The sequence below is a fragment of the Nanorana parkeri genome, unplaced genomic scaffold, assembly GCF_000935625.1.
Source record: "Nanorana parkeri isolate BGI_ZX_2015 unplaced genomic scaffold, ASM93562v1 scaffold534, whole genome shotgun sequence".
NCBI classification, from domain to species: Eukaryota; Metazoa; Chordata; class Amphibia; order Anura; family Dicroglossidae; genus Nanorana; species Nanorana parkeri.
This window is the reverse complement of record NW_017306802.1, coordinates 249,873-268,507: the sequence shown is the minus strand read 5'-3', so window position 1 is coordinate 268,507 and position 18,635 is coordinate 249,873. Positions and strand designations below refer to the sequence as shown.

The window sequence follows — 18,635 nt, the reverse complement described above, 5'->3', positions numbered from 1 at the left end:
TCTTCCATAAGCGTAATGTTTTGCTTTCCTTTCTTATGTGAATGTATACAATAAACAGCAAAGCAGCAACTAGGTAGTAGCTTTACCCACAACAATAAATAAAACATTTTCATTACGCTCCTGTTATCAGGCACACTATGCAAACACGGAATACTGAAACAGAACTAGTGTCTGTGTGGTCATTGTGCATTGATTTTTATACAGGTTCTACACCCACAATAGTCTGTTTTTGTATATACATCTAATCCATTCCCTTGAAAGAGAAGCTGAGATACGTGAGACCCCATGCACACTTGCAGAGTATGTGAATGCGCACAAAATCGCATGATTTTGCTGCCTTCACGAAACATGCAAAAGTGTATGCTGCGCTTCTGGTGCCATTATTAAACAGCCATCTAGATGCGCCTCTTGCTGTGCACGTTAATGTGTGACAAATGCACAATCAAAAGATGCAGCTCAAACTGCTGCATGAGCTTCTTTGCCATGTTTGACATGTGTAGGGCAGACCATTGAAATGAATAAGCTGCCCTATGCTGACAATGACAAATGCAGCAAAACGTGTCATGCGTTCATATGCGCAGCAAGTATGAATGGGGCCTAAGGGCCTATACACACATGTCCATGTTCATGTAGATATATAAACTCTTGCATGTTAGTGCATGAAAATGCATTACAAGTAGAAATCCAATTCTTTCCTAGGGAAATGGAAATAATATGTGGATATTTACACTATGCAAACAGAACAGTGTGAATCCAACGTAAATGTAATTCGTTTATATTAGGGAGAACAGAGAACACAATCTCTTTTTGTGCAGCCCATGTTATAAATGAACAAGAATCCTCTATATTGAGTGTTCCTGCCCATTTATGCATTGTGGATATACAGTAGTGTACTTACTATGTCCACAATCATGAATGAATGGGAAGTGATGTAGATCACTTCCCATTCATTTATAACTGGACATAGTAATTACACTATGTCCAGTTATTTACAAAACACTCACCGATCAGCTGATCGTGTGTGTGTTTGTATACTGCTCTTCATCCTGAATCAGCTGTCAAAGGAGGGATTGGCCGGTGGGGGAGGAGATTTCCACCTCCTGTAACAGATCACAGCACTCTCTTCCACTCACCGCTCTCCATCCTGACGCAGGATGCGGAGCCTGGAGGTGTGGGAGGAAAACTCTGCCTCCTGCAACGATGACAGCTGTCACCGCCCCGCACCGCTCGGCATCCTAAAAGTTTCTCTCCTCCCAGTTGGGTGCTGGTCTGTGTGCCTTCTGATGCAGCACCAAATTTTTGGCCGCATTTTCAGTCGTCGTGGCACTTTCGGCAATTTGCCAAAAGTGCCATTTTGAGCTGAAATGATTCAGCGGCCGAAATTCCAGTGCATCCCTAATTTATATCTCTATATTTCAGTGTGTGTAAGAAAGGTTTAAACCACTTAATAGCACAACAGTAAAATATCCTATCTAGTTTATTTTTTCAGATTTAAGTTTCTTCTTTTTGTGTACTTGTTGAATGTGATAATCATACATGGCTAGCTCTCATCTTACTTCATTTACATCTCCAATGGATGCTGTGTTCGAAGTGCTTGATGCTTTTTCCTCTTTCTTTTCTACATTCCACATCACACTGTCACGTTCCAGGTTATGGAGCTGCTGCTGGAGATCAATTAGAGGTATAGTAATGAACTTCTATAAAAAGGAAAGTACACAACAAATTACAGTTAGGAAAAACTGATTATGTTAGACTTAAAGTATCTACGGTAAAAAAGTAAAAGCGAATATGTATTTCTATATTGAATTTCCATACGTTTGATCCCACTCCTAATAACCATAGCAATCTAGACCTTTATAAACTTACTTATTGAAGATGCCCATAGGAAGTACTTCCTCAATGCAGTAACATAATTTCACCCAGGCCTGTGAATATGCACTTCCTTGTGTCACCACGCTACATAATAAAACAGCAAAAAGTTTCCAGCCGTGCTACACAGAGGAGCCTTGACGAGGCAGTGCGGCTTTCACATATTCTGCAGAAGACGTGTATCTAAAACCTCTGTTTTTAACCTTAGCGGTTAGACAGGTTTTTTTTTTATGCTGGTTGGTGAGTGTGCTGGGAAACTTTTTGCTGTTTTACTGTTTAAAGCTCTTCCATGTGCACCTTGCTTTAAAACTGGTTATGACTTAATGAGTGTGTCTGCCATTTGTTTTACCATGCTAAAAAAGCCTGCCATCCGAACTTCAACTCTACAGTTGAACAATGAAGCATCCTCATGGTTTGCTGGAAGCAATGCATGATTGGCTATGTAGTCTTGAGAAATTGAGATTGCATTCAAGTTGTTGAAATTGATGAGCAGACAGAAGGCAGCACTCACTACATAAAGGTTTTTTTTTTTAAACTAAGCTTTGATTGCATTATCAAAAACAACTATAGTATGTATTCCTATTACAATGCTGATGTTACAGCAAGGTATTATATGCTAAGACTTTAGAACTCCTTTAATCATGAAAGTACTGAACACAAAAGGACACTTTGGTAATAGAAAACACATTTTTATCAAAACATAGTAGGTAAAGCTCTATATTTAAAGGTCTGTATTTATTTGCCATTATTTTAGTCTTTAATGTGACTGTCATTATAAGAAAAAAACTTGTTACTTTCCACCATATTTACATATTATACACACAGGCTCCAGCATTTCCAGCTTGGTAATGCTTCACAGTGACAGTGCCTCACCGATAGGTCAGTTCTGATATATCTGAAATTGGAAGTCTCTAAGGTTAAATGAGCTTATCTCAACCCCCATTAAAGGGAATGTGTACTGGTTTTGTCTTATTTTCTTTTTTTTATATACTTGTTCTATTTAGTCAGGTAATAATAATACAATATTGCATATTATTTTGTATGTTTCATAGCCAGAAGTTGCAGTTTTTGTCCCCGTTTTAAGTCTTAGCAAACTGATTTACAGGTATCTATTAGATTAAGCTGCAATTTACATTGAAATCTGAACAATCTGTCCTATTCCCCTATTCCTTTATCCGAGGCCTCAGTCCTGAGGCAGGCTGCTAAAGCTCGTCATGAGATGACAAGAGAGCATGAAGCCAGCTTCCCGGCCAATCAGAATGCCGGGCGCTGCGTCATTACACGGCGCCCAGGTTTCTGATTGGCCAGCTTCCCGACCAATCAGGAAGCCGGGCAGCGCATCATTACACAAGTGAGCATGGAGCCGCTTCCCGACCAATCAGGAAACCGGGCCGTGTGTAATGACGCGCTGCCCGGCTTCCTGATACCGGAAGTACTCATGCTAGGCATCGGAGCATTTGGGCGGGTACCAGTACTCGCCCAAATACTCGGTATCGGCACCGATATCGATACTAGTATCGGTGCATCCCTAATGCATATATTTAAACTAGTCATGCTGAGACTGGGCACATAGCTAGCAAAAAATCAGCATATATGGCTTAACCTGGTGCAATCTGGGTATTCTAAATGAAACAGTTGTAAAATTTCTCAATCACTTCCTGTCCTTTTCACAATGGTTACCAGGACAAAAAAGGTAAATCTCCCCAGCAGGGACACAAGGATAAAAAAAAACTGCCAGAAGGTCTAACCATTCCTAATCTAACCTTGAAGGAATTTTAAATTTTTATTCTTACCTTTAGGTGATGTTAAAATCACTGCTCCTTTAAAAACTTTTTTTGTTTGTTTGTTTTTTTCATTGATTCCTGTCCCCCAGGGCAGTACCCGGAACCCCATACACTATTTATGGCCAATAACTTGCGTATAAGCCCTCTTAAAGGGGACAATAATTTTTGACCGTTCGACCCCCATTGACTTGCATTAGGTTCCAATTCGTATTCGAACTTTTTGGCTGTTCGGGTGTTTGAATACGAACCGAACACGGGGGTGTTCAGCCCATCACTACTGCTAACAGGCAATACTATCAGTTTCTCTTGGGCAAAATAAATATTTGGTGTGGTTGTACACAGCAATATTTTGGGCGTCTTTAAAAGGCAGAGATCCAGACATGGCACTATGGCATATAAGGGTTTTGTATTTGCTGCTCACAGACTGGTGAAATGTTGGGATATGTAACTCCTCTAACGTTAATGAACCACAAGTTTCAAGCAGCAAATATAGTAGCTGTATACACGACCTGGTACTATGTAGCCACCTATTGGTCACAATATGTACAAACAGTACACGGTATTACTGTCTTACTTATAAAGTAATAGCAATGTTATGCTCATTTTGATGTTGCTGCTTTTCCATTGAAATACTCCCCGCAGTATTAGAAATTGCTTGTGTTCTAAAACATCAAACTGGCAGGCATTAAAATAAGTGAATGAATAAGCGCAGAGTAAATGACAAATTTTATTCGAAAAGGTAGAAAAAAATAGAATGGATTGCTTAACATAAGCATGGAACAAGGAAGCTGCAAATAAACTTTTTAGACTAGTGATTGCAGAGGTGACAGAGATTCATATTGAGGTGGTTACTAAGAATACTGGCTGAATAAAACGTGGGCAAGGCAGAGTGTTATATAGTATAATTATTTTCTCTGTGCACTGTTTACAGCGCCGAACTGCAAGTACATGCAGTCTTAATAAACACAGGGAATATATCAAAACTGGAGCAGAAACTGGGGCATTTGGCCATAGTAACCAATCAGCTTCTATCTTCAGTTTGTTCAGTTAAGCTTTGAAAATGAAAGATAGAAGCTGATTGGTTGCCATGCACAGTTGTTCCAGATTTTCTCTGCTCCAGTTATGATAAATCCCCCTCATAGTTTTAGTTTAAATATCTACCTTGTCTTCAGCTTTAAATGCAGTAAGGACGTCTGTACTAATAGATTAGGTTTTTATAAGTTAGGAAGCAAATAGGACACACTGTATTGTTCATTTTGCTGCATTTTACACTTGCTTTTCTGCTTTGTATTATAACCATCTGCTATATGAAAAATGATGCTGGACACAAGAAACACACTATGAATATACTCCATGAACCAGTGGTCTTATTACTGTTTTACATACCTTATTCATTGTAAAGTATTCACTCCAATCTACATATCTACATTTAAGTGCTTTGTAGAACTTTTCAGCTGCTCACGAATAATCTGTAGTTTGATACAAAATTACTAGCAAAAGTGAGCAGACTCATTGAACAAGTGGAATTTAGAATTCCAATTGCCATCTGTCTATTAATATGCTTTTACTATGCTGAGTGATATGTAATGTACTGCGCGGCATACAGAATGGGGCAATATAGAGTACAGTATGTCACATCCAGCACAGTACAAAGGATGGAGTGGCCCAGAATATGTAATCTGCAGCACAGTGCAAGAAGAGTGGCAAAGAACACAGTGTCAAGTACAGCACTGTGTACAGAGTGGTATGGTTTAGAGAATTTAACATACAGCACAGCCAGACAGAGCCATAGCTAGCTCATTTTGCGCCCGAGGCAAGAATGGAAAATTGTACTCCCAACAGACGTGTGCGGTATGTGACCCGCCTCCAAAATGGCGGTGCGCATGCGCAGAATGCACTGGTGGCCAAATCCAAAATAGCATAAAAATGTGTTTAGTTTGACAAAACTAATGACAACATTTTTGTTTCCATTCATTTCGTCCGAAACAAATTTTTAGTCTTTGCACATGTCTAGTAATGTGTGTGCATGTGTGTGTTTTTGGGGGTTTTTTACATTTATTTTTAATACTTTTTTTTATACTGTTGGGGAGCTTGGGGGGAAATATCAGGGGTATCAGGGGACCCCTGACATTTCCTTTTTGAAATAGAAAAAGAGATTGAAGACACAGAATCCTCTGCAGATACAGGTGTGGGACAGCAGCGGGGATCCGAGGAGAAGCTGGAGCCTGTGCCGCTCCTCTTCTCCCTGCTGAGCCGCGGCTGTATTGGACGCCATGGCGCCCCCGTTGCCATTGGCACCCTGTGCTCACCATGGCAACAGGGGCGAGGGGGCACAGTCAGGCCGGCCTGGGCTGCGCCCCCTCTCAGCTGAACCTGAGGCGAGTGCCTCACTCGCCCCATGGTAGCTACAGCCCTGCAGCCAGAGGAGGTACTGTACACCTTTGCATGTATCATAGTAAACAAAGAGCGCTTTATCTGTAGCACGCATTGCTCTTAGGCCCTGTTCACACCATGGCATACTGGGAACGCCGCGTCGCATTCGTGTGCATGATTTCAATCAGTGCCACACACACGACAAACGTGGGAAAGTAGCTCATATAGCAATTTCTACTATGTGCAGTCCATGTTTTTTCCTGTGTGTTTGTGTGTGTTTTGATGCATGTCAACTCACGTTTTCTGAGGAGCGTTTGGGGTGCTATTAACAAGCAATGGCATCAAGAGCGCTTTGAGCTTTTTTAACGTCAAAGTGCACATTTGATGCATGTTCACGGAGCACAAAGGTGTGAACGGGGACAAAACTGCCTTGTGTGGATAGGACTTTCACTTTCTCCTCCTGGGTTTCTCATTTAATATAACTATATAAATACATAACCCCTAAAAATAATAAAAAGTGTAATACTCTTGGCGTTCTTTAATACATATTAGAATTGCTGACTACAAAATATATTTTACTTACAGAATGTTGTATTGTGGAAACAATCTGAGATCCCAAGTTAAGAATGATTTTATATAGACTCTGTATATGTGCTTGCTGCTCCTGCTTCTTATTCAGCGGAATGTCATCATTAGTGTGAGCTGCTGTCAGAGGTTCTATTTCCATCTTCAAAATATTGATCTGTAGTTTAAAAAAAATCCAGAAAAAAATATTATGCTTCCATTTTTAAATTGGGTTCGAATATAATCAAGACATATTTCCACTTTTCAGTTTCTGAGGTTACAGTATTTAGACAGTAGGAATGCTTCATGAAGCTATAATACATGTCTTTGAAGCCCCTGATGGAAGAAACTGTTCTCCAACCTACAGACTACATACTAGTTTCAAGCAGTGAACCCCAAACGTTTTTATTAGCTAAGTAAAGAAGAATTCTGGGCAAATGTTTTACCAACCTTTGCACTGGGGCTAACCACACACTGCAAAGAATAACTACTCGTCTTCGTCTAGGCAGGTAAATAAAAAAGTTATACTCACCCGATCCTACAAGACGGCTTATTCTTAGTCCTCCCCCTTCACTGCAGTTCCCTGAGTCATCACGTTCTATTCACAGTGTATAGGACGTGAGGATTCCTAGGAACATACCATCTCCGCAGCATAGGACAAGACAGGCTGGAGGGAGCGTTGTCACACCTAGCTGACTTAGAGGATCAGGTGAGTATATCTTTGTTTTTTCCTCCCCAGACCAAGACGAGCAGTTAACCCTTGCAGTGCGGGGGTAAAAATTACTGTGGTCTGAAAGTTATAAACTGGCTTCTTCCATCAGGCTTCTGAGGTCACAAATGTATTTTATGGGGATTGGTATTTATTATTGTGAATACAGTATATGGAGCTGATGGTATGTCTAGTGTACATGGTTCTCATAAATGTTGTGTCATCCTTAAATACGGTCAGTTTTTTACCGACTTCTTATTTAGTGTTGGAATCTAAAGGAACTTTTACTTTATTTTATAACCTGGTAATGTAGAAGCTGGGATTGTAGCCTAGAACAGGCTTCAAGGCCCGTCCTGTCTCTTGTTATCACAAATTAATTATTGTTAGGCTCCTTCAACTTCACTCCTCTTAGAGGTGCCAAAGTTCCTGCTCTTTGTTGCAAGTGCAAAGTTCTATAGCCGGAAAGACTTACATAGGAGCATTGTAAGGACTCATTCATACCTACCCGCTTTTTCAAACTTTAGGAAGACTTTGTTTTTAGCAGTGTGCTAAAACACAGGGTATGTATGTTGTGATGTGCTGCAGTGTGGGTCTGACAGCGTCTACTGTACTGTGAATTTAGGTGCTGTTTTAAATGAATGGCCCTATGATGCACCAGAGTGTGGGGCATTCATTTACATTGCAGTAACACATGTTTACGAAATGCGTAAGTGTCAATGGGACCTTGCTGTTCTGGTGGTTAGGCGATAAAACAGAAAATTAAATGTAGGGAATTGCCATGCTAGCATTTGGCAACAGTAATTGATGTACAGTTGAGATTCTCAATCCAAGGGAGTCTGAAACGAGGCACATGGTTAAATCTTATCCTCTAAAGAGAAAAAAGGTTTCTCTGCAGAATGCAGTATACTGACAATGCTTAGTTTCTCCTGACCCTAGGTAAAAGCTGTGCAGTGTATATTGACAGTTTTGTCCCCCAAATAGATCTGTTATCTCCCAGAATGACACTGCTGAAACCACCCATGAATATTGCCCCCACCTTGCATACAGGCCATGGAACATTTTGATATGCAGTTTACAAACCTCTGTCTTCATCTTATAAAATGTCACAATTTTGATAAAAATCTCTTCATATTCTTTAATGTTGTCCTTTAGTCTTTGGTGGTACTGTGCAAGCTCATTTATCTTCCCTGCTTTTTCATTGATTTGTGTTCCTTCTCGAGTAAGAAGTTCTGAGATTTTTATTGCTTGCTCCATTTCATCATTTAGTTTCTGTCAAGACATACACAGATTTTAGGAAAGACATATTTCGACACGTTCAATAAGTCAAGGGGCAGTGTGAACAGTGGTGGATCATAAGGTAACTAATAGGAAACAATCTTTAATTGCCATCTTATTCTAAAGTGAGGTAACATGAAAGCAGTTTTTAATGATGGTATTGCTCTTCTCTAACTAGCCGCAGCCACTTTTTAATTGTATGCTCAGTCTTAATTGCCCAAGTTTGTAACACGTGTTATCTGCATTTCCCTGGGTCATACATAGGCTTATAGCTGTTATTTTTATAATCTCTCTTTGAAAGGCAGTAAGGCAATGATAACAATCATAAGTTTTCTGCATCGGCAGCACTCATTAACTGTATCACATTACAGTGACCCTTAATGAATACAGCATTAGAAAATGGCAGTGTATGAGCCATGTGGTTAAAAATGCTCTTACTGTCCAGTCTTACCTATGGTTCAAAATCACTCTGCCTTACACTTACCTGACAGCAGTTCTGGGCAGGGCCAAAGCTGATGGGGGGGGGCATGTGCCCTCGGGTGCTGTTTTAGGAGGGGCGCCACTGGGTGTGTGGATAGAGAACTTCTCCCTTAGGGGGGCCACTCTGGGCCTTTGCCATGGGTGTCTAGCTTACCCACTGGTTCACTGGTTCTGGGAACCCTCAAGATTGGTTTTGGTGTTACTTCTCAACCATGGCTCAAGACAGGAACTGTGTGCATGCAATGATACTGCCACCGTCACTGCCAGAGCAGCCAATCAGTAGCACTTTCTGCATGCAAGCCCCTCTGGACAGCATTACAGCACTAGTACTGGAGCCACAGAGATCCCTTACCCAAGTCAGGTTACTTTAAAGGGAAGTGATTTTATATACCTTAGGTTATATAGAGTACCGAGTTTGAGAAATTGCCTAGGATCAGAAATGGGGTTAGGTCACTTTAATGCACCATTCTATTGTTTACAAAATGTAGTTTTACTCAACCCATTCAATAACCACTGGGAACAGAAATATGTAACATTAGCTTGAAAAGCTAGACTAAAGGAGGCAGATGAATTGAATTTTAGAAGAATATGTTTTTGTGCTAGAGTTATTTTCCTGTCTCTATTTTTAGTCAGATTACATCTGAATAATTTCCCTTAAACAGAACATATCATACACCCTAACAGCTTGAAGAAACCATGGCAGACTGATAATGTAGGAACAGAACGCCTTTTTTAAACAGGCAGCAGAGGCATTGCTACGTGAAGAATAATTACTGACCCACAAAGACACACATAGGGTCTCTACACCCCACAAACCACTGGTGTGCGCTGACAGGTACAGTTCTGATGCGCCGCTTTGTATTATTTACTTTTTTTACACACTGGTGTGAACTGATCCAATTGGAAACAAGGCAAATTGCTTTGTCTGCACATTGGGCCAGTGCAGCCCCAAGGCATCTAGTGTGAATGGGTCCTTAGAGAAGCAAGGAAAGATATAGGTGATTAAAAACTGTCAACTGTCTTCCTAGTGACAGGTTGGTTATAGTGCATGGGTTTTTTGATTGCGTCATACAGGGTATGTTATACAGGTTTTGCATTCCTATCCAAGTCTATGGGAATGCAAAAAATCGTTTGAAGCAGGTCCAATGCAGATTAGGAGGTCAGCTTCTGTCAATGAATTATTAATTATCTCATAGGTGTCTCACACTAATGTTATACTGATGCTATTGATGCAAGCCCAAAACCGATATGGTGTGCTATTGCAGGTTTAGATCAATAAGAAAATGATACATTAGAGAGTAACTATAGCCTCCCATTAAAAAAATGTGCTTCATCATTTAATTATAAGTGCATATGCACTCACTGTTTTGCAGCTTTACCTAATGCAGCCTCCTGTGATAGGATGGCAACGATGCTGCACTGCTCCTGAATTCAGAGAAGAGTTGCCATTCTCCTATATGCTGTATCTGCTTGCATTACAGTCAAATACTGTAAAAAATATTAGATGGGTGTTGTTATTAGCATTGCCACTGCCGATTCATAAGCCTGTAGCTTGTCAATCAGCACATGGCTCCACCTAGTTCTGCCCACTGCTTTCTTGATTAACAGCATGGCCTCTGTTGCTGAAACCCTCACAATGTAAGTTGTAGTGTCTGTGAGGGAGAGCATTTAAAACATAAATTAAGATTTTGTTTAGTCGGAGAGGGTATAGATTTATTTTTATTTACTTTATGAGGTTTGTGTATTACATAGTAACTGAATTTGGGACATTTAAGGCTGTCACACAGGGACCTTTAGTAATACATGCTTGTCATGGCTGAAAAGTAGTAAAACTAATGTAAAAATGTAAAGGTATAAGCCAAAAGGTTCCTGCACATACTGCATTTATCAGATTGCTTGAAAGTGACTCAGTCTTAAGAGAAGTATAGGTCCTGCCATTGCATGCCTCCTTCTGAAAATGCTAGATGCCTAGCTGTGTCTGACTCTGTAAATGAGTGTCAGAAAAGAGTCTGAACTTCTTATCTCTATACTTGTTCTGGGTCAGTAAATCATACAACATTAAAGTCAAAACACCAGAAGTACAACCAAGAAGCAAGCATTCTCGATGGAAAGTTCAGTAATGGCAACCTCCATGACAGTGTTCCTTTAAAAGCCCGCTACATTTCTCATTGCAAGTGTACTATAATTCTTGACTGGTTAAAAAAGTGAATGTTGAGGAGAGTATGACGAAGCATGCAAAACCTTCAACCGTGCAGCTGGAAGTTAGTATTTGACTCCCGGGGTGCTCATAACTGTTGGTCATGTGACAGGGCTGGGGCCTAGCAATTGGCCACTAGACCCAAGCACTTTCATTATCAGTTGGTTGGGTGGGAGAGGCCTTTTCACAGATGTGCAACATGGGCTCAGTTTAGGCTTAAATCAAAGCCACATGTACAGCATGGGCCTAGAAACCATAAGGCTCCACAAGGACACAATTATTGATTTGAAAATTAACATAAAAACTTGATGCCTGCAATCTCAGCACTGTTATAATTCTGACATTTCGGCCAGGCCAGGTTCACTTTACAGCCAGACATCCCAACTCTCCCAGACGTTCCGGGAGTCTCCCTCTATAAGATAGTGGCTTCCTGACGCCCGTGAGAGAAACATTTTATTGCTGAAAAGTTTACTCTGCTCTATGTAGCGGAGTAAACCTTTCTGGGATCCCCTGCTATCTGCTGTTACCTACTATCTGTATTTTTGTACTCTGACAGCGGCCGCTGGCATAATACACCTCCTTGAAATGAGTTTTTGCAGGTTGGGATGTCTGCTTTTCAGACCACTTTTCCTACTGGTGCTCTGTTACTTCCAAGCAGATGTTATTCCAATCAATCAAACAAAAATACAGCATAATAATTAGTTATAATCAGTGTCCTAACCAGGGAACATTGGAACACCTTCTGTGCAAAAACAAAAGGCTCACGTTGGTCTAGAATTACTAGGGTATTCTCATATTCACACAAAAGGTTTTCCTGCTTACCTGAAACTTTGTTTTAATATTATACAACTTCTCCTGTGCATTTAAGATATTTTGGATATCATTTCCTAAACTCAATGAAGACAAAGGCTGTAGATCATTTTCCAGTTCTTGTAATCTGCCACTTGCCTATTAAAAAAAGTTAATAAACTTTACATTTAAAAATCAAAGGCCACTATTTATAGTGTTGCAGAACCTTCTTGACCCCACACAAACTATAATGCTTATGTGAAAATGCAATAAACCTATAGTGTGCAATCAAAATGAATTTTCACATGAATGTGCCAGATCCTTCGGCAGCTTTGTGAATAGACCCCTATGTGTTAATGCATTCATTTTACACAAATGATTGTCTTTATAAAACATTTGTGGAGCTAACAGCTCTACAAACATTTGAGTTTTAGATTCACACAGGAAATAGAACATAGAAAATTCTTCTGCTCCTCGGCTCCATTCAGTGGCCACATTGAGCTTTGAATCTAAAACTCAGACGTTTGCAGAGTTGTTTACTCTGTGAATTTGCCCCATAGTGATCAGATGTTGCACTGTGTTATTGAACAATATTACCATATCTATAGGGTACTAATAGTTAATAGTTTAAAAAAAATGTGTAAAAGAATTTGCAAAACAAACGTTTTTTAGTCTTCACTTTATTTAACTTGCACATGAGCTTCTATACATAAAATATATCCTAAAGTTATACCAGTCTCAGCTGATCTTTAATTGTTCTCCATGTCTGCTTGGAGGAATTTTCTTGACTGACATGCTGTCGCCACACTGACCACAGGTTTGTTATCTCATTCCTTTCCTTATTCAGATTAGCTATCGTGTCCTCCACAGTCTGCACATGTTTATCCTTCAAGAATCTGTCCTTGTTCATCTGAAATCAAAATAGTTCTGAAACTATTAATCGATTAAATGGTAACTATGATTTAAACTTCTTTCGATCATGTTCATACATAAAAAGTCTCAGACTGGGTACATTTGCTGTGCATAACATTTACCTTCATAAAAAATGCTTCAAATGTAACAGGACTTTACCAGGATGAAAAATCTACATCCATTTACATCAGATGTTTGTAATGTTTAAGACAAGAATTAAAATAAACCTAAACTAAGAAATAACTAGGTTTCCATTGATTGAACTATTCTAAAAACGCAATCTTCCTGGTTGTCTTGCTGAACCTCTGACTTCAAATTATTTTTGGTCACTGCCTCCTAATAGGTATGTAACTAGTGAAGTCAAAACGGTTAAATTGTATGCTTATTTTGGGTCAGTGATTTAGAAAGTAATGAAGATAGAGACTTCCAGGGAAGGGCAATTCACAGAATGAGGTCAGCAATGGCGGCCCCCATTTTTTTCAATGCCGAACGCTGTGAAGCTGCTATAAGGTCTTACTGATGCCATACCACCGATTTTATAAAAATACACATGTATAAAGTACAATGATGTGCTTCACAAACGTGCTTAGCACTTCGCTGACTCAACATGTGGCCAACTCCCCTCTAATCACTTGCTGCAGTTATTTCTGCAGACTCAATATCCCTGCCTGAAATGTATAAATGGTCTGCAAAATGCAGTGGAATATAACATACAGTGGAGTATAACAGGGAGTGGATAGCAGTATATGTGCTCTATCATCAATCAGTCCCTAAGGCTGCCCTTACACTGTAATATTTTTTTTCATTCAACCTGCAGGCTGAACGTAGAAAATATAACAGATTTCTACAGCAATGCTTACAAGCGCTGATCGAACTATCTCCTGATGTCTTCATTGTATTCTGATAGTGGTCGCTGTCAGAATACCCAAACAGAGCTGGCAACTCATTGGCTGCTGACTCTGTTCGTTTGAAGGTTTTAACTAGCTCATTCAATCAGCTGATTGAGGGACACCAGTCAAAAGAGCGCTGACAGCGGCTCCCACTGTGCGAATTTTGCATAGTGTATGGCCTTTTAGTTATCTCTGTTTTGATTAGAGTTTACCATGGCAATGCCATACACAACAACAACATTCTGAGATTCACACGATTCTCGGTGGACAACCATCAATTGATGTAATGGGTGTAGCATGATGACCTCATTATGCTCCGGACTTATATCATCCCTCTATCAAAGATGTGCTCCTTCTTTATAGTATACTACAATATACATATGCATGTGCTACAATAAGCCTTTATTATATAAAGTATCCTGTATATGCCCTATTTTTTTAACCAACAACATAACCATTTGTAGGAATCACTTGAACGTTGCAGACTTTTTACTAGCTTTTATCCATTTTAAACCTTTTCATTTAATTCTTGACTCTATGTTGAGGTATAGTTGATCTCACCATTTTTATGATATTCAGACAATTTTGTCCCATGTCTTGGACTGAAAAAAGTTCATCAAGCACAATCTGTATCTGTGTTTCCGCTGTCTCCAGTTGGGTAGTTGCCTCTGGATTAGGTGTGCACAGCGTCTTAAGATTCTCGATGTGAGATTCCAACTTTGCATAAATACAAAATATCATTTTATTGGCAATATTATCAACACAATTAGACCTTTATGGCCAAAAACAACCAGAAAATATTAATACAAAGCATTGTCAGGCAGCTACCTTTCTAATTTCACAGCACCATTTAAAGCGAAACTGTAGCATACAATAATTATGAGTGCACATTTTAAGTTTTTGTCAGGTTTATATAAAGATAGCCTTAATGTGACCTTCCCAGTTTTATGTGCTTGTTGTGCTAAATTTTTATGATGATAACTTTGTGGATTTTCTCTTTGGACAGCGATTTTGAATCAATGCTGAACGACTACAGACATGTTTTTTTCTATTGTATGGGCTGCAAAGTGAGTATCTCAGTTTTAGAAAATCGGAGCCGACTGATAGACTTAAGGTGCCCATACACTGTGGAAATTTCAGCTGTTTTTTGAAGGAATCAGCCGGAAATCGCACAGTGTGTGGTGCTGTCGGCGCCCTTTCGGCTGGCATCCCTCGATCAGGTAATCGAAGGAGCCTGCCCACAATTTTCATATGATCAGAGGCGGAAACCAATGAGCTGCTCGCTTTGGTCAGGTATTTTGACAGGTGCTGGCAGCCGCTGTATGTAAACACCGGGGATTCCTCGATCGACATGCTGTTAGTGTTGATGGAGGAATCAGGTCTATTTTTTTAATTTAGTCCGCGGGCTGAACGGAAAAAATTGATCAGTGTATGGCCAGCCTAACAATGAGAAAAAGGAAACCGTAAAACATATCACATCAGTGTTTGGCACTGCTAAGCAGGAAGCACAGTTTGCATAAGCGATGAACAAAATATATCCATCTTCAATGATAAAAAGAAACAAAGTTTTTAAAATATCAACATAAAATTGATGAGATTGTTTGCCTAAAGTTGAATGTGTGTGTGCGTGTGTGTGCGTGTGTGTTTATAGCTTACAGCACTATACATCTTCTGTAACAACATATTATTCATTGCAAAAAGTAACCTTTAAAAGCTTATTTTACCTGTTTTGAAGACTTTAAAAATGTTACATAGACACTTATAACTTCCAATTTCTCCTCAATACTCTGATCCAGGGCTTTTAATTTCTCATCTAGAATCTGAGAGTTGCTGGCAAACGCTTCGCTCCCAGATGGTACCATCTGCATAAGCTGTGCAGCAGACTCCATACATTGCAATGCCTCCTGTTTCAAATCACACACAATGTAATAAAAAGGGTCAGACTGTCTTAAAGAACAATGTCAGGCATTTAATTAAAATATGCTTTAGGTCGCTTATGTACCCCTTAAATAAAAGCAAACAGAAAAAAAAAAAACTACTGTAACTATTTGAAATATTCAGGTTGAAGTGGTAGTGTCTGCTCTGTAAGATGATGGGAAGTAAAGGTAGATACTTAGGTGGTATTTCTAAGGGCAGGTACGTTGCATTTACATTTATTTGTATTGCGGTATCACGCGTTGAGGTGCGGTCAAGCGCATTGAGGGTGGGTGCGTATGGGGTGGCATTCAAATGAATGGAAACGCAATGCATTTCCCTCACTGTAACACAGCAGCAGCGTGCATTAATCACATGAAACCATGCAATTAACGCACCACATTTTTGTGAACAAGCCCTTGCAGTTCAATGGGGAGGGGGTAAGGGGGGGGAAGGCTGTCACCAGCCCTATGATATGTAGTCTTTAGCACGGCATGGGATGGCAGATACATATTTTACCTGACCTGTAAATCACTGCATGTACATGCTTTTTTTTGTTGTTCATTACAGTCCCACACATTCCAATGCCATGTTTGTAAAGTTGATGTGTCTTGCTTGTCACACGTGAAAACCACACCCTTTCTTCCTAACTAAGCTACACAATGTGAATGACCAAAAGGGTTTTCTGTGTCCTGTATAATGATAATTTAGCAGCTGTTGTCAGAAGCGGATTAGTCTGTAAAAGAAAGGGATTGGCAGCTGATGAAGCTATTTTGTACATTACGTGCTCTTACACCCACTTCCAGTGACTGCTCTTAGTACTTACTGAGTCAAGTGGCTGCCATATGTTTAGAGATATTTTTTCAGTGTTTAAAGAAAAGTAATTTTGCATGTAACTTTCTCATTTGTACATACTTGATCTCTCATAATTTTGTGATGGTCCTAAAACAGATCTCCAGCTCTTACCCCCCTTACCCCAACCCTAGACCCCCCCACCTGTACATTACTGTTTAAAATCCCCAGCTTTCACAATCCCCCCCTTCCAGGTGTATATATATATATATACACACACACACACATCACCCACACATATTTCTTTGTACCAGCAAATTTATGAAATTTGTACACAAATTGTTTGGTACCCATACATCTCTCTGAAACAATGGGGTTGATTTACTAAATGCAAATAGGCTGTTCACTTTGCAAGAGCTTAATTAATGTAGGGAAAATTCACTTTGCAAAGAATACCCAATAACATGCAAGGAAAATAAAAAAAGACAGTATTTTTGTTTGCACATGATCGGACGGTGGAAGTCAGAAGAGCTTAAGATTCCCTTTCAATTCTCTTTCCTTGAAAGTATTTGTCTCATGTATATCTCCATGCCTTTGGTATGTAATAGAGTAAAGGAAAGAAAGTGTCAAAAGCAGTAAATGATTGCCTATATACTACAAAGATATTATAAAATGACCTGGACAGATTTGTTATTATCCCTAGAAAAGATTACAAATAATTGCATGGTGATATTTCAAACTTTTTTCTGTAATTAGTATCACACATAAACTTGTAATCAGTCAGTCAGCCTATATAAATGAAGAAAAGTAGTCACTCAGCTGTTTGGTATTATCATGTGAACCACACTGAATATGCACCAGAGAAAGCTAAGGAGATAGTTGTCTGAGGACAGAAAGAGAATTATTGACCAGTATATCAAAAGCTATAAGACCACCTCCAAGGAGCTTGATGTTCCTGAAACTACAGTTGCAAATATTAAGAAGTAAGATGGGCGAGTAGCCAAGCCAGTAGCACGACTGCAAGAGGAAAATTGACCCCAGATTGAACAGAAGGATAGTGTAAATGGTAGACAAAGAGACAAGGACATTTTTCAAAGAGATACAAGCTGAACTGCAAAGTCAAAGCACATCAGTGTCTGATCACACCATCCATTGCTTTTTGAGCCGCAGTGGTCTCAAAGGAAGACCACTGTTGAAAGTAAAACATAAAAAACAAAAAAAAGACTGGAATTTGCTAAAATGCATACTGACAAGACACAATGCATCTGGGACAATGTAATTTGGACAGATGACACAAATCTGGAGTTGATGGCAAATCACACCATCACACAGATGAAAAATAGAAGCTTTCAAAGAAAAGAACTCTATACTTACTGTGAAACATGGTGTAAGCTCAGTTATGTTTTGAGGCTGCTTTGCTGCACCTTGTATCTGGGCACAATCCAATCTAAAGACGGTTAAGGCATAGAGCAAAACATACTACCTCTGACTCAGTGAAATATCAGGGGTCCTACAACAGGAGAATAACCCAAAATGCTTAGCTAAAAGCACTGAATAATGGCTAAGAACAAAACATTGGAACAATGGGCTGCTCTGACAAGGCCTTCTATGACCTTCTCTTTCGAACATCTTTGGAAAGACATGAAGAAGGCACCTTTCAAATCTGAGAAACCTGAAGCAGTTTGCTCAAGAAGAGTGAACCAAACTACCTATTGGCAGGTGCAGGCATCTCATTTAGAGCTACAGATATCACTTGTTTGCAGTAAATGTCACTAAAGGTTGTGCAACAAAATATCACATCATTTTTGTCCATGTCATTTTAATTTGTTTTATTATTTAAAATATTTTGACGAATCAAAAATTAAAAGCAGAGTCTGATTTTTATTAAATAGGGAATAAATAATTATGAATATCAATTACTTTGGTCAGAGGCGTTGGTGTGGGAGAGACTTATGGTTGTGCACATGTTGCATATCGTATTTTGGAATTTATTGGATTTTGCTTTTTGGATTTACTTCATTCAAATAAATTTTGGTCTCTTACGCTGGTCTTTGTGCGTGTGTGTGTGTGAGTGTGTGTATGTGTAA

General features: G+C 39.5%; 1 protein-coding gene across 1 annotated transcript in view; it reads right to left on the bottom strand.

Moving 5' to 3' along the window:
• CCDC141 (coiled-coil domain containing 141) overlaps nt 1-18,635 on the bottom strand; it is a 116,659-nt gene that overhangs the window by 21,409 nt on the left and 76,615 nt on the right. The window contains exons 11-17 of the mRNA XM_018561613.1: nt 15,567-15,746; nt 14,404-14,559; nt 12,774-12,950; nt 12,074-12,199; nt 8,380-8,568; nt 6,610-6,768; nt 1,557-1,697 (exon numbers count right to left, since the gene is read on the bottom strand). Of these exons, the coding sequence (XP_018417115.1) occupies nt 1,557-1,697; nt 6,610-6,768; nt 8,380-8,568; nt 12,074-12,199; nt 12,774-12,950; nt 14,404-14,559; nt 15,567-15,746 (1,128 nt within the window). The remainder of the gene's footprint in view (nt 1-1,556; nt 1,698-6,609; nt 6,769-8,379; nt 8,569-12,073; nt 12,200-12,773; nt 12,951-14,403; nt 14,560-15,566; nt 15,747-18,635) is intronic.